Source organism: Phragmites australis, chromosome 12 (assembly GCF_958298935.1).
Source record: "Phragmites australis chromosome 12, lpPhrAust1.1, whole genome shotgun sequence".
In the NCBI taxonomy this organism is placed as follows: Eukaryota; Viridiplantae; Streptophyta; class Magnoliopsida; order Poales; family Poaceae; genus Phragmites; species Phragmites australis.
Genome location: NC_084932.1, coordinates 2,113,081 through 2,128,079, shown reverse-complemented (window position 1 = coordinate 2,128,079; position 14,999 = coordinate 2,113,081). Strand labels below are relative to the sequence as shown.

Here is a 14,999-nt window from a genome sequence, read left to right as displayed (position 1 = left end):
ATTGAACAAACGAGATGCTTCTCTCTTCAATTATTAAAAACGTTGATCGATGAGGTTCACAAGATCTCGTCCGTTCAACGGGTGAGATTTAGTTGAACGAACGATGATAAGTTACTCTTATGATTTGAGTATATTCTCATCCGTTGAACGAACGATGATAAGTTACTCTTGCGATTTGAGTATATATATACTCAAAGTTACGAAATTTTTTTGGGATCCTAGGCTTCGCTGCCTGGTGTCACATTGTCCTCTGGTTTCTTTGAGTCACATTTTTGAAGGGCCGGCTGAGCGGTTGGACTGAATACTTAGCGTTACCTGCGAGAGAGGGTATTAAATGCAGCATGTGGTTAGTGGCACAGTTATACCTTGCCAAGTGGTAGTGGGGCACATGGCGCCTCAGCGTTAAAGGGCATAGAGAGCGGTTCCGCTTCCCCATGATCATGGGGGAATGGACGGGACGGGGCGTGCGCACGTGCAGCACGCCCCTTGGGTCAATAAAGGGGGGAGGGGTAGGGTCTTGGCCGAGCGGCGTCCTGATCCAACACTCTTGCTCCTTCTTGCCCTTGTTCTCGTTCTTGCACCCGCGCTCGCCAACCTCAGCATTCCCTAGCCTCCATCACTGGCGAGTCTTTCTGGTAGTATTCTAAGAATGCCATGACTTGCTCAGGTTATGCTAATTTTCAAGTTTGAATACGCATGTTTCTTTCGATATTCTTTCCACCTGTAATTTTAATGTAGCTATATTGATATATGATTATCTCTAAGGCATGAACACATAGGAACAACTCCGTGTATTACATATTTAATTAACCTGCTCTATGAAGTAGTACTTCGTGTGGTGCAATCTTTCTTGGAATAAGTCTATATGACCTCTCCTAACTATCGGTGGTCGTCTACTCCACACCTCCACGTAACAAACTAGGTATTTAACACCCTCATCTTTTTAATACCATCTAATTAATCCCCTAAGCTAGTTTTTTAGGACGGTTTCGCCTAGCTGGCGTGCCACGTCACCTCCTCTGCCTATGTGAAGTGATGGTGAGTGCAAACGCCGGCAGCCGCGTGGTGTCGCAGCTCTGAGCGACAGAACAGGAGGAAATGGGTGAGCAGCTGACATGTGGGACCCATTGTGAACAGTGACCAGAGCTCAATAATGCATCTCCATCTTTCTCTGATGTGGCGGCCACATAGGCAGAGGAGGTGACCTGGCGCGCAAGCTAGGCGAAACCGCCCTGAAAAACCGGCTTAGGGGGTTAATTAGATGGTATTGAAAAGGTGAGGGTAGTAAATACCTGATTTGTTACGTTGGGGTGTGGAGTAGGCGACCACCTATACTTGGAGAGACATATAGACTTATTCCATGTTTCTTCTACATTTATATCTGAGGCTGTGATTTACCTGAATGATTCCTGTCATTGCCATCGTCTTCTGAAGAACCTCCATATCATGCTTGCTAAATATTTCAGGGTGGTGCATGGCTGCTGCAGAAGAAAGAAGCCACCTCTGGATCATCCACAGGTACAACATGAAAGGTATGTTGTGTGCAATCCAGAGGCTCCTCTGCTCTGGAACAATCAGTTTCTCGAAGGCTTGCCTGGATAATTCATTAATTCAGCTGGGAAAGAAGGCCATCAGTAGTTGATAATTGGTACAACTAGCGCAGCTCCTGTGAGCCTGCACACACAACATATGTAGCTTTACATCTACGAAGAGTTGCATATTTCATTAACATGTATATGGCTGGAGTTTCTGTTTTTGCCTGTGAGGTATATATTTGAGGCATCCCCAAATTGAGTATCCTCCCATTGAGACCCCTAATACATAGATCTTCTGCCCAAGCTCCAGCTTGTCGGCGTGCTCCTCAATATCCAGTGCCTCGCTCTTGACATCCCTCCTGGGGTTGACAACGAAAGAAACCAGTAAGCATAATATGAATTCCCAATTCTTATTATGAAGAAAGAAAGGAGGTAAATTCCCAATTCTTCCACAAGCTCCTGAATTGACAACGAAAGAAACCAGTAATCATAATATGAAGAAAGAAACTGATATTTCACTTCTAGTTGTGTTGTGCTGTCTGCTTTACCTTAGAAACAGGCGAGGGGAAATCCTTGGTGCTATCAAATGCATGTACTGTGATGATCTTGTACTTGGCCTTGTCTTGCTGTACTCCATCTTCTCTGTATGCAAGGTACCTTCCGTCCCTGAGCTTGATCCTGGGAGATGTCAGGGGAGGCCCCACCTGGCGAGCCACACAGTTTCGGAGGCGGTGGCCAGAGAATTGCCTGGAGTGCCCAACCGAGGAGCACAATAGGCAGAACAAAGACTAGTTTAGGAGCCATTTTCTCTCAAATCTGGTGCTTTCAGGTGAGAGAAGTAAGATGTGAAGATATCTTTGAGTGGCAGGGCAGACTTGGAATGTTGGTTGGCCTTTTTATTCCATCGGTGACCTGTTTGCAACAGATGCCCCCCCCCCCCTTCACTGCTTTGTTTGTTTATTTTGCATCTTCTTCTTTAGCATATTGCTGCCTGTAGTAGACATATAACTGTAATATTTTTATGGTTTATGTAGACTCAGGTCTATGTCTCTAAATACATCGTGAATTTGAATATATTCATTGTTTGGCAGGATGCCCGTAACCAAAGATGATTAAATGGGTCTATCGAGCTAATCCGGTATGGATTCGTTTAGGCACGGCTCGGCTATGACACAACCTGAATGGTCAGGCTACTGTAATGGGTTGTGTCTTGTTGGCCCGTACCCTCTCGACCAACGACACGATTCGTCAGCCACCGTGCTAGGTCGGGTCGGTTCAGGTACGATTGTAGCCCGGTAACATGGTCGACCCGACAGGCATGACGGGCACGGCGCCACAGGTGGCCCGTTGGTGCACGGGTGGCCCGTCGGCACAGCCAGCCCGAAAAAAATAAAAAAGCTACAAAATTTTAAAAATATATTGAAAATAGTCAGACCCAGACGTGTTGGGCCAGATCGTGCCTAGCCATGCCATGTCTGTGTCGGCCCGACTTAGCTGGGGCGTGAGATGTCGGCACACCGTGCCATACGCTCGGCTCAGGTATGACCCGTGATCTCATGTCGTGCTGGCTCGATCCGTCTCGACTCGAATCGTACCGTATCTGAACCGTGTCTACAGTGTCATACTCGAGCCGGTCCAGTAAACATGCCTATTTAGACATGTTTACCCGCAATCATGGGGGAAGAGGTGCAGATCTGGCATTTGACAATAACACAGAATTTGTCTGTTGAGTGCAAAGATCGTCAGTACAAACCGAATCATGGCTTCCAGTTCAAACTTTATGTTGTTACTCTTCGGTGAAATGATGCTGCCCCTTATTAGGATCTGTTTGGTTGCTCACATGTCTTCAGTCTGACTGTATGAGTCTTACAGGCTGAGTTGAGATAGGCTGAAGAGATACAGTAAGGTCTGTTTGATTGGCTACATGTGTTCAGTCTGGTTGAGAAATATTGTGTTTGATTGTCTGCATGAGTATATATTGTATTACAAAGGAACTCACTTTTTTACCAAATAACTTAGGTTGAAAATATTTTTATATATTAGTACATCACCGGATAAAAATATTAGTGAATTTTTTATGATTTTTAGAGAATTTTAATTAAATATTGACTTAGACTTTTTAGATCAAACTAATTAAAATGAGTTGGTAGTGATCTCTAATTTGCTCACAAAAATATTTAGATTTTTTGGACTTCTAAATAAAGTTGAAAGTTAAATAAAAAAATTCGTATGCACAGTATTTTGCATCTCTCCAGCTAGGCTCGACGGAAATGGTCGATTTCGACATTTTTCTGAGCCTGGCTAGACGGATGCAACTGCATGGACGGGTACAGACCTCGAGCGCTGATCCAGACATCTAAACAAACGTCTCCGTAAACATACATCACAAACTGAGCCACCCATCTAAACACGGCTTTACGTAACAATTGATGATATGGTAAAGGTACCATTGCACTACACTAGTTGATGAATAGAGTACGGTTCGGATCTGTTTTTTTTTTTTCATCTTGGGTCCTGTCTGTCTGATATTTCTGGGCAAGCGATATGTCTCCTGTGTCGTTGCTTTCATGGCCACTGGCCAGTGCATCTACAGTTCCTATTCAGCCTGTGTTTACAGCTCCTATTCAAACGTTGTGTCTGTCAGATATTGCTGGGCGAACGAATGGTCTGCCTGTGTTGTTGCTTTCATGGCCGTACCAACTGGTGAGAAAAAGAGATAAGATTTGTAGTGCTGTTATAGTACACAGGCCTAGTCATCTCTGAGTTGTTGGTGCCTCGCTCAGTGGCAGTGGATAAGAGGTGCTTAGCTCGGTGGATCAGAGGCGTGCGCCTGGTTGGTATCTGGTTGATTTCAGGACCAGGTAATCGTACTCCATCACTCCTCTCCGCCCGATGACACAAAGTCCAGTTTCTTCGCTTCCACGTGGGTACTGAAATAATCCACTGTCTTGCAAAAAAATGCTACAGGTAAAGTTGTAGTGTTGAGCTTTCAAAGTACAGCATGTGCTCAAATGACCGGCCCGGTTCGGTATAGCATCATTGAGACACGACTCATTTAGTACAGTCTGTTTAGACTTATTAGTTGAACGGATCGTACTGTGTCAACCCACGTGTTACGATTTTAACTCAAACACGATCCATTTAAGATCAGATTGTACCGTTCCCGTCCGTGGCACGGTAGGCTCGATGACTTTTTTTTGCCTGTCAGCCTGCAGAAAATTTAAAAAATGACAAAAACTTATTTTCACTGGAATCAAACACACGACCTTCTGCTTGAGAGTCGAACACTACCGTTACCCTACATATCCTATATAATATTATATCTAAATAAATTATATAAGATATTAAAAAATAGAATGGTTAAACAGATCATACTGTGCTGATCTATTGCGCCGCAGCTCCAATCCAAACACAACCCAAATCGTCGTGTTGTACCGATCTAATCTGTTAGCCACCGTGACATACCTAGATCAAACCGAAATAACTATACCTCATACCAACCCGTTTAACACTATCTACTTAGCCACCTTTAAAGTAGAGAACAAGAGGATACGTACGACCCGACTGAGCGCAGCCCATGGTTGTCATGGGCTCAGGTACAGCCCAAGACGCCAGCTTCCTATTTTTTTTAAAAAAAAATCTTGGGCATTATCGTTCCGTAGGGGCCGACAAACGTCAGGCTTAATAACCAATCCATTTGGTTTCTCTCACAGAAGGAAAATGTATCCTGAAATCAGCTTGTCGCTTGCCACTGTAACATTGCGATCTGTATACACGCGAGATCAAGCACATGAACACATGCGCAACTGACAGCAGGCAGGTAAATTTATCCTCTGGCATTTATCTTCACTGCTCTCTCTGATGTACATATTATGGGGAAACGTGCGGCTCCTCTACATTAGAGGTCTTAGGCATCTCCAGCGAGAATCGGCATCTTTACTTTTTCCACTGCTACAGTATTTTGCCGACTGCAACTCACCGTATTAGGGCTCCAACAGACGCCCTATCCGGCACTGCAGGGATGCCGAAGCTGCATTTTTGCCGGTCGCTGGCGGCAACTCTGTGGGAGGGAAAAAAAAACTACCATATTACTGTTTATAGGGTATGCACGTGGGTCCGAGGAAAGAGGTAGAGTAATGAAAGGAAGAAAATATGGTAGTTGTTGGAGATAAAAAAAAATAGGGGATACTGTAATAGTATTATAAGGGATGAATTTTTAAAGTATTTGCTGAAAATAGCCTTAGGCTAACTCTCCTTCTGCAGCCGCATCTCTGTACGCCGGTACTAAAGTGCGATTTTGCTACTGTTGAGCGGAAACGGCAGCACTCCAGCAGACACTCCATCCAGGGCTACAGGGAAGCGGACGGAAGGAATCGACTGTAAATTTGTGGATAAAAATATAAGCTCGTATTACTGTTTACAGAGTATGTTTGTAGGTCTGAAGAGATAAGGAGAATAATAGAAGGTAGAAAATAGTATAGCTACTAGAGATAAAAAAAATAGAGGATATTATAATAATATTAGGAAATATTATAATAATATTATATAAGATAAAATTTTAAAGTATTTACTAGAGATGGGCTTACGCACATGTAATGAGACCTATTTCTCATCATAGAGTATATATTTGATGAATTGGATGTGGAGAATAATTTGAACAAGGCTACATGCCAATACAAACGAATTTTACTTTAGCTATTTGCAGACTTAGTTCTTTGAAATATTCTCCACATCTGTCAACTAATATTCAAATAATGCAACCGTCACAAGACTGGGGCAGAATTGGTGCAAATCATGATGGCTAAATGGGCCACTTGGGCTGACCCGATTTAGCACGGCTCAACTACAGCACGATTCGAACGATCCGGCTACTATAACAGATCGTACTGTATCAGTCAGCGTGCCTCCTCTCGGCCCACGGCACGGCCTATCGGTCACCGTACGGCTCGACGGAACAACCGACCCAACAGGCACGGATGGCCCAACGGCACACGGATAGCCCCCGTCGATACAGCCGATCCAATAAAATAAAAAATGCTAAAAAATTTAAAAATATATAAAAAATAGATAAAAATAGCTACAAAATTTAAAAAAATAAAAAATAAAAAATAGCTAAACCCATACGTGCCGAACCGAATCGTGCCTGACTAGGTCGTGCCCGGACCGTACCCGTGCCGACCTGTCCTGTCTCGACTCGGACGATGCCTATAGGATCGTACCTCGGACCGATCCAGTAAACACGACTCATTTGAACATCTTTAGCTCCGGTGTCCTAAGCTAGCCAGTTTCCAGTAAACAAGCTTAAGTTTGCATGGGCATAATTCAGCAGTAGCAGTAACCAGCTGAGTAGATTACTGCTGTACGTTAAAAACAAGTAGTTTACTGCTGCCAGTTTCTGCTTCCCAGAACAGCTCCCAATCCTTTGCAGGATGAAACGTGCAATGTGTGTCTACATTCGACACAGAAAGATTGTTCGAAGAAATATGAACAACACCTTTTCTACTGATTCCGCGGTAACGGCCAAGTGGGGTGAAATTTAACATCTCCAAATCTCGTGGCGTTGACTGCCAAATCCTTGAACCAAATCTGCACGGAACTCACCCACTGTCAACCCCCACAATAACAATTATCTTGTGTGCTTGGACACTGACTCGTAATCAATCAAGGGGAGACACATTGGTCCATGGAGATTCGTTGGAGCATGACCTCTTCCCTCTAAAGTCTTCATGTCATGATCTGAATATCTAATTGCCTCCCCATATTGGCCGACAACGATCCTATCATCAGTATGCATTCAGGTTGGTTACTTACCACTCTGCATGTTCAGGTAGTCAGGCTCGGTGGACAGGTCCTTTTTTGCCGAGGCACTTCAAACTTCAAAGGCGTCGAATAACAGCATATGACAACAACCAGGAAACATCACGAAGTAAAAAATGATTGTTATGCCTAAAAGTATATAAACTCGCTAATGAAGTGGAACGCCGATAAAGCAACCTTTTTACTTATTCTAATTGTTTTCTGTACAGGTAACTAGTGAAGAATTCACAGATGGCCTTGCTTGTATGTGAAGCTTTCCCTAGACACAAGCCAGTAGCCACCAGTCAGCATACCGACCAAAAGATGCACATGGTACGAAACTGGCTGTATACCAATTATTGGTAGCCTCCTGGTACTGGTTTTTCTCATAGAAATCGAAACCTTTGACCCATCCCCCCCCCCCCCCCCAAAAAAGTTGTACCTCAATGAAAAAATACTTGAAAATTCACCGAATTCAACACAAAAAAAAAAAATGAAATCATTTGATGTAGGGATGAGAAAACTGTAACCAGATATTGCTATAGTGGACAATTTTGCCAAAAACAAGACCCTGTTGGGATTTCCTACCAATAAAGATAAGAGAACCAGTGACTATTGGTTGGAATAGGTACGAGATTCCGCTATCTCAACCAGGTGTCACGCAAATATCATGACATTGGCCAGGAGAAGAAAATTGTCACTTAGATGTAATTGACTCCATTACAACAACTTGTACAAGTGTCAAGAAGGCATGATGGCATGAGACCAGAACAGAAGAATGCACAAAACTGTACTTGGCTCCACCACTTATGGAAATCTATAAAGATTTTTTAATGTCTCAATCAAGAACCTATGAACTTTTTATAACTGAAATGACATCCCAGCGCTAGACAGCACCCCTACATGATGAAGTGGTAGGCACTGCATTCTATTCCTTTATTCTTTTCCATGGCATGTTGCCATAGCACTCCAAAGAAGAGAATAAACAGATAATAATAGAAATTCAGTCAGTATCACAGTTTCAGGAACGATTCTAGCAGCAATTGAACAAGAACTTCTCTTTTCCTTAACAGAAAAAGAGACCACTAAATGAGGCTTACCTAAACAAATAAGCCTGCAAAGATGAACATTTGAGGGTGGAGAGACTTCCACGTTGACAGTGCAGAATTTTGTCTCATAGATAAGAAAAAAAAATCATCAGAAAATAGGAGGATTACCAGCAAGCCAGGTCTAAATGTAATGCAAGTAAACATCAAATCAAGCACGCAAAAAAGAATTTCTAATCATCCAAAAAAAACAAAACATCAAAGCATTATATTCTCTCTTTTTCCCATCTAGCTCCAGAAGTGTGTACTTCCTAACTTGCCACAAAAAAATTCATCTGGATGCTACTTTTCCCTAATAAAAAGGGTATCTGAAATGTGCTCTTCAAAAATCAGATGCTACTGTAGTATTTGCAGCATGATAATGGAAAAATATATATTAGAAAACACGTGGAAAAGAATATCAGAAAGGCATGTCTTAGGTGAACATCAAATCAAGGATGCAAAACCGATAGCTTCACAAAAAACAAAGCATAATTCCAAAGCGTCCTATTCATTTTGTTCTCCATTTAGCTCCAAAGGGGCATGCTTCATAAATTGCCATGAACAATTTCATCAAGATGTATCTTTTTTCCTTCAAAATAATGTATTTGAATGTTGCTCTAGAAGACCAGAATCAGATACTACCGAAATTTTTAATTCATATTTTTTTTGCAGACGATGTGGTGCTAGTCGACGATAGTCGGACGGGGGTAAATGGAAAGTTGGAGCTGTGAAGACAGACCTTGGAGTCGAAGGATTTTAGGCTTAGTAGAACTAAAACTGAGTACATGAGGTGCGATTTTAGTACTACTAGGCACGAGGAGGATGAGGTTTGCCTTGCCGGGCAGGTGATACCTCAGAAGGATACCTTTCGATATTTAGGGTCGATGCTGCAGAAGGATGGTGAAATCGATGAAGATGTGAGCCATCGAATCAAAGCCGGATGGATGAAGTGGCGCCAAGCTTCCGGCGTCCTCTGCGACAAGAGAGTACCACAGAAGCTAAAAGGCAGGTTCTATAGGACGGCAATTAGACCTGCGATGTTGTATGGCGCAGAATGTTGGCCAACTAAAAGGCGACATGTCCAACAGTTAAGTGTAGCAGAGATACGCATGCTGAGATGGATGTGTGGCCACACAAGAAAGGATCGGGTTCGGAATGATGACATACGTGATAGAGTTGGTGTAGCACCAATTGAAGAGAAGCTTGTCCAACATCGTTTGAGATGGTTTGGGCATATACAACACAGTCCCTCAGAAGCGCCTGTACATAGCGGAAGAATAAAGCGTGCGGATAATGTCAAGAGAGGTCGAGGTAGACCAAACTTGACATGGGAGGAGTCTGTAAAGAGGGATCTGAAAGACTGGAATATCACCAAAGAACTAGCCATGGATAGGGGTGCGTGGAAGTTAGCTATCCAAGTGCTAGAGCCATGACTAGACTTGCAAGATCTTATGGGTTTCATCTCTAGCCTACCTTAACTTGTTTGGGACTGAAAGGCTTTGTTGTTGTTGTTGTTGTATTTTTTTGGAAGTGTAGAGACAATACACAAATTTGATGAGGTGATTAAGCATCGAATTCTGCAGAGTGCAGACAGCACAGCAATTTTTTTGTCTCCATGATAATGAAAAAAAATATCAATAGAAAGCAGGCGGATACGAGTATTAGGAAGCCATGCCATACTTCCTAACTTGTCACAACTTATTCATCTACATACTGTTACCTTTTTTAATTAAAAAGGTAAGGTATTTGAAGTGTGCACTCCAAAAATCAGATGTTAATGATTTTATGTAATAGCTCTCCTTTTTCTTCTTCTGGAAGAGTACATAGATAATGATACACAACAATGTGATAATGTGGTTATTGTCATACATACTCTCTACATATAGGACAATGAGCACTTTTTCCCAACACAAACCAGATAGTATAGCAATATAATCTTTACAGACCCACTTGCCTGGAGGCATGTTATGTTTCATAAAGATATATGTAGTGACCTACCACACATTTTCTTGAGGATTCCACCGTGGGTAAATTCTTTACCTGAAAGACTTCATCTCAATCATGAGAGAATATCTACGGTACTATCGAAGACCTGATAATAGGTAAACCGAAAAATAAGACCAAACCATTTTGCACATTTGTAATCATCAATGTTCATATCAGATGGTTCTGACTTCTGATGGAAAAAAATGCTATTATCCCAAGAACTTGAAAGAAGGTACGTGAAGTATTGCTTGCATAGATTCTATCTGCAATTGTTACAGAAGAGATAAGACCATTGGTTGGCTTTCTTGGAAAAAGCGGTTCATCCTTCATGTGGCCTTTTCAGTTACATACAGAGCATACCCAACTAAAAAAACGCATGCCTAAAATTCTCTTTTGAGCTTACACTCGACAGCAAGTTCCTAGCCACTATAAATAGAGGCTTGTACCCACCTGTGCCCAATAAGCTGCCCATGGCACATCGTTAAGTTTATTTAGCTTTGCTCCATTTAATCAGCACATACATTGCGCAAATAAAGATACCTGACCCTCCAGCCATGTCTAGGTCTGTGGAGCCTCTCATTGTCGGGAGAGTGATCGGAGAAGTTCTCGACTCCTTTAACCCATGTGTGAAGATGACAGTGACCTACAACTCAAACAAGCTTGTCTTCAATGGCCATGAGCTCTACCCATCAGCAGTTCTATCTAAGCCAAGAGTAGAGGTCCAAGGGGGCGACTTGCGGTCTTTATTCACATTGGTAGAGAGCAGTTAGCTCAATACTGTCAATTTCATAGTTAACTTCAAATATTTTATACTTACTATTTCTTCCCTAATGGCCATAATTCTTCAAATTTCAGGTTATGACAGACCCAGATGTCCCAGGACCGAGTGATCCGTATCTACGGGAGCACCTTCACTGGTAATCTTCATCATTTCTTATATACAGGATGTAAAGTTATTTCTAGTTAATTAGACAATAGAATATGCTACTGAGTAAGATAGCACCACATCTTGCATACATACAAACATCATGTTTTCTGAGCACTTATAGTGATAGTGGTGTGGCTAAATGTTACCCTTTACATTCACAGGATTGTGACTGATATACCTGGGACAACAGATGCTTCCTTCGGTAGGTTCTTCTTCTGATTTGTGTTTGGTCTATTCCATGTCCCACTTGATCTTTTGAATGAATGATCATATGCATTTGAAATTTCCAGGGCGAGAGGTCATAAGCTATGAGAGCCCGAAGCCCAGCATTGGTATCCACAGGTTCATTTTTGTACTCTTCAAGCAGGATCGCAGGAAGCCTGTAATTGTGCCATCCTTCAGGGACCATTTCAATACCCGCCAGTTCGCTGAGGAAAATAACCTTGGTCTCCCAGTTTCTGCTGTATACTTCAATGCTCAGAGAGAGACTGCTGCCAGGAGGCGCTGAAAATTCTGGCTCTCATTGTCCACGTTATGATAAATAAGGGCCTTCCAATCTTCTCTCTTCAAGTCAATGCTCTTATTCTACATTACATGCTCTTAAGTCCTACCCTACAAATAAACCAGATGCATTTTGCAGACTGTAGTAGCATCAGATTGTTTTGTAAGTGGCAACATTAAGAATCACGAGTGATTCATGCTTATGGTCAAATTTCGTGTATAAGCCAATCTATCACTGAAAGTCTGAAACCAGGGTTGGTGGACATCCCCACCGGTAAAAAAGTTCATCTCCTGTTTGCAGTATGCTTCTTGCAAGCTTCACACTATGTGCACTTTTTTCTGACATGCAATCTCCTGGAAATGAAAATTATTTGATCTAGTGTCACCTTGTAGAACTATGAGACACCCCTAACCACATTCAACTGCTATATTATTAGATACATGGACAGAAAAGGGAGATATCCAATGTATCTAGACTCTAGAGGATTGCCCACTGGAAGTGTTAAAAGTATGGAGATGTATATGTGGTGGGCCTTTTTCCTATTTTGCCTTCATCTTGTCCTTAAGCCAAATGAAAAGAAGTCCATTTGACGCACACTGAATACAATCAATTTATTTGAATCTGACTGTAAACTGAACGCTCTCTCCCTGTTGGCTTCTCTAAGTGTCCATTAACTACAACACACCAATAAACTATATGCTGTTACAATGTAATCTCAACGACTGTACTTGCGTGCTCTGCTGCTGGGAAATGGAACCCCAGTTCTCTTTGGTAGTTGAAGGAAGAAGTCAGGTACTTGATGTTAAGCTATAGATACCTATGCTACTAAATGCAGACAAGCAAATGAGAAAGAAAAAGAAAAAGAAGTTAGATGTTGAAAGGAGTAATGTTAAAAGTTTCAAAAACTAGCAGAAATTCTCACAAACCTGTGAGGCATACAAAAATATGCAACAAAATATGTTAGTACAGTTTGCAAATTAATATTCCAACATAAATGTAACTCAATATACTCTAATCTAGATCTCGTAGTATGATGTATTCAGATTTTAGATTTCTAATTTATCTTAATAATCCACAAATGTATAATCCAAACCTATCAAACAATTGGTATAGATACCTATGCCCTTTTTCTCTTGATGAATGTGAGAAATTCTAGGTTCAATAGTAAACATGGTTCTTCCAATCTAACCTATACCTAATTTTATTATATTTTGGTATATGATAATGAAACAGGACAGTAAAGAAGAAAACCCACCAGAGAAGCAATTGGCTGTATGATTGAACATTTTTCTTAATAACCATTAATGGCCAAAGGTGCAAGATGACAACGGCAGCACTAAATATAATTAGGACGAATTCTTGTCATAGGTGAAAAAAATAATATGAATCATATGAGAATCTCATCAATACAAGTGTGAGTGCATAAGATAATCTTAGCAACATTCAGATTGAATTACAAAATAGTCTATCTACAGATCATCCTGTTAGTACTGGTAAGAGTTGGTCATCATTCAACGAATATTCAAATCACATTTCTTTGTTAGACTTCAAATCAATGATGACCAATGCAAACTTTTTATCCTGGTTAGCATCGAGCATGAACTGAACAAGAATAAAAACAAAGTATACCAGGGTTTTCTGATCAAATAATTCTCTCATTTTTGAAAATATATATATATATATATATATATATATATGGACAATCCACGAAATGGTTCAAGACTTCAAGGGCCATTGTTTCATTGTTCATCCAAAAAGACTTCAGGTTAAAAACAAGAAGCTGCATACCCTCCGGACAAGAAAGGAAGGGGCTCAAAATTCGATCCAAATTGAGTGAGTACTACTGTACCAGTATGAGTATGGAATTTGATTCCGTTTTGTATTCGAAATCAAACCAGAGAACAAAGTTTCCTGATTTAACTAGGGAGTTGCCCCAGGCTTTTAACCACTGCATCCATGACACTATGATACCGAGTATTAGTTGCAGATAAAATTACTCTGCATATTATCGCAGATTGATATTTTTTAATTCCAAAATATTTTTACATGATATTTCTTACAAAATCCATGATTTCAATGACAACATGTTTTGATTGATGCAAGCTAACGCTCACGATGTGCCACGCTTACCAACAGATTTCCTCAATTAACTGCATGGAAATTTTCCTCAAATAGGCCATATCCTACAAATGTGTTTCTTTTCTCTTGCTCTTTCCTTTGCTGTGCTTAGTGCATGAATATCGCACAGCTATATAACTGTTAGCTTAACGATAGGAGGCATTTTTGTTCCTTCTGAAGTATAGATTCATTTGTACTAAAAAAAAGTATAGATTCAGTTCAGATGTCAACTTTCAGATTCCCATTTCCGCTCAGTGAAACGTGGAGCACACCACATCTGCAGTAGCCCAGTTTTCTCGTGGATATACACAATCACCTCAACCTGAACAAATAAGTAGTGGTAGCAAACCGCATTCCACGAAATGTCACCAGACAAAATCACAAAATATCTGCTGGATTAAGAGGCGGACAAAGTAAAACTAGCACAGCTCCAGGCAAGGAGGACAACAACATGTGCAACAGTCCATGATACTTTGCGTTAATCGAAACGCACGAGTGAAATTACTAAACCAGCAGCGCCTAAACAAAGCACCGAATCAACAAAAATATCTGGTACCTTCAATTCGATCAGAGGGAGGGGGAAGGACCGAACGAATCCGCATCGGTCACTGCCGACCTCGTCATGGGGAAGCCCAGCCCGCGATGAGGCGCCTCCCGCATCAGCCGACGCCGGGGGCTTGGAGGCGTCACCGCCGAGGGGGGCTCCGCGACGCCGATCCGCCGCGCCCGAGTTGAGTTTGTGCTCCTCCCCGTGGCTGGGGGCGCCCGCCGTAACAACACTGACACGCTACGCGAGCCGTATTCTACAACGTATTTCCATGCGTATTCCCTTTTAGATTTTGGCCCTTTTCAAAAAGTTTTTCTACGCATACACCTATGGGAACCAATGTAAAAAAAAAATGGACCATTTTTTGGCGCCGTTGTTAAATAATGCGCTGTCATGGCAATTAGAATTATAATAACGATCATGTATGATGTTACAAGTTCAATATAAAATAGTCTATTTTTAAAAATTATTTTTATAGAAATCGATTTGTAGAATATAT

General features: G+C 41.5%; 1 protein-coding gene, 1 long non-coding RNA gene and 1 pseudogene across 2 annotated transcripts; 1 reads left to right on the top strand and 2 right to left on the bottom strand.

Moving 5' to 3' along the window:
* Positions 1-724: 724 nt before the first annotated feature.
* On the bottom strand, positions 725-2,452 carry LOC133886641 (uncharacterized; annotated as a pseudogene).
* An 8,428-nt stretch (positions 2,453-10,880) lies between these two features.
* LOC133886942 (CEN-like protein 2) lies at positions 10,881-12,045 on the top strand. The gene is made up of 4 exons (XM_062326853.1): positions 10,881-11,160; positions 11,261-11,322; positions 11,495-11,535; positions 11,624-12,045. Exons 1-4 carry the CDS (start codon positions 10,960-10,962, stop codon positions 11,839-11,841), a joined length of 522 nt encoding a protein of 173 aa, XP_062182837.1. The 5' UTR covers positions 10,881-10,959; the 3' UTR covers positions 11,842-12,045.
* On the bottom strand, positions 11,324-14,749 carry LOC133886943 (uncharacterized). The gene is made up of 2 exons (XR_009903486.1): positions 14,510-14,749; positions 11,324-12,188 (listed from the first exon to the last, which is right to left on the bottom strand). It is a non-coding gene; the product is annotated as an uncharacterized LOC133886943 (long non-coding RNA).
* Between the last annotated feature and the right edge of the window lie 250 nt (positions 14,750-14,999).

Bases quoted from the DNA above. Each gene is read 5' to 3' on its own strand.
- LOC133886942 (XM_062326853.1), top strand. From the start codon at position 10,960: ATGTCTAGGTCTGTGGAGCCTCTCATTGTCGGGAGAGTGATCGGAGAA. The intron at 11,323-11,494 runs GTAATCTTCATC...TTACATTCACAG, and splicing joins CTACGGGAGCACCTTCACTG to GATTGTGACTGATATACCTG. The intron at 11,536-11,623 runs GTAGGTTCTTCT...TGAAATTTCCAG, and splicing joins GACAACAGATGCTTCCTTCG to GGCGAGAGGTCATAAGCTAT.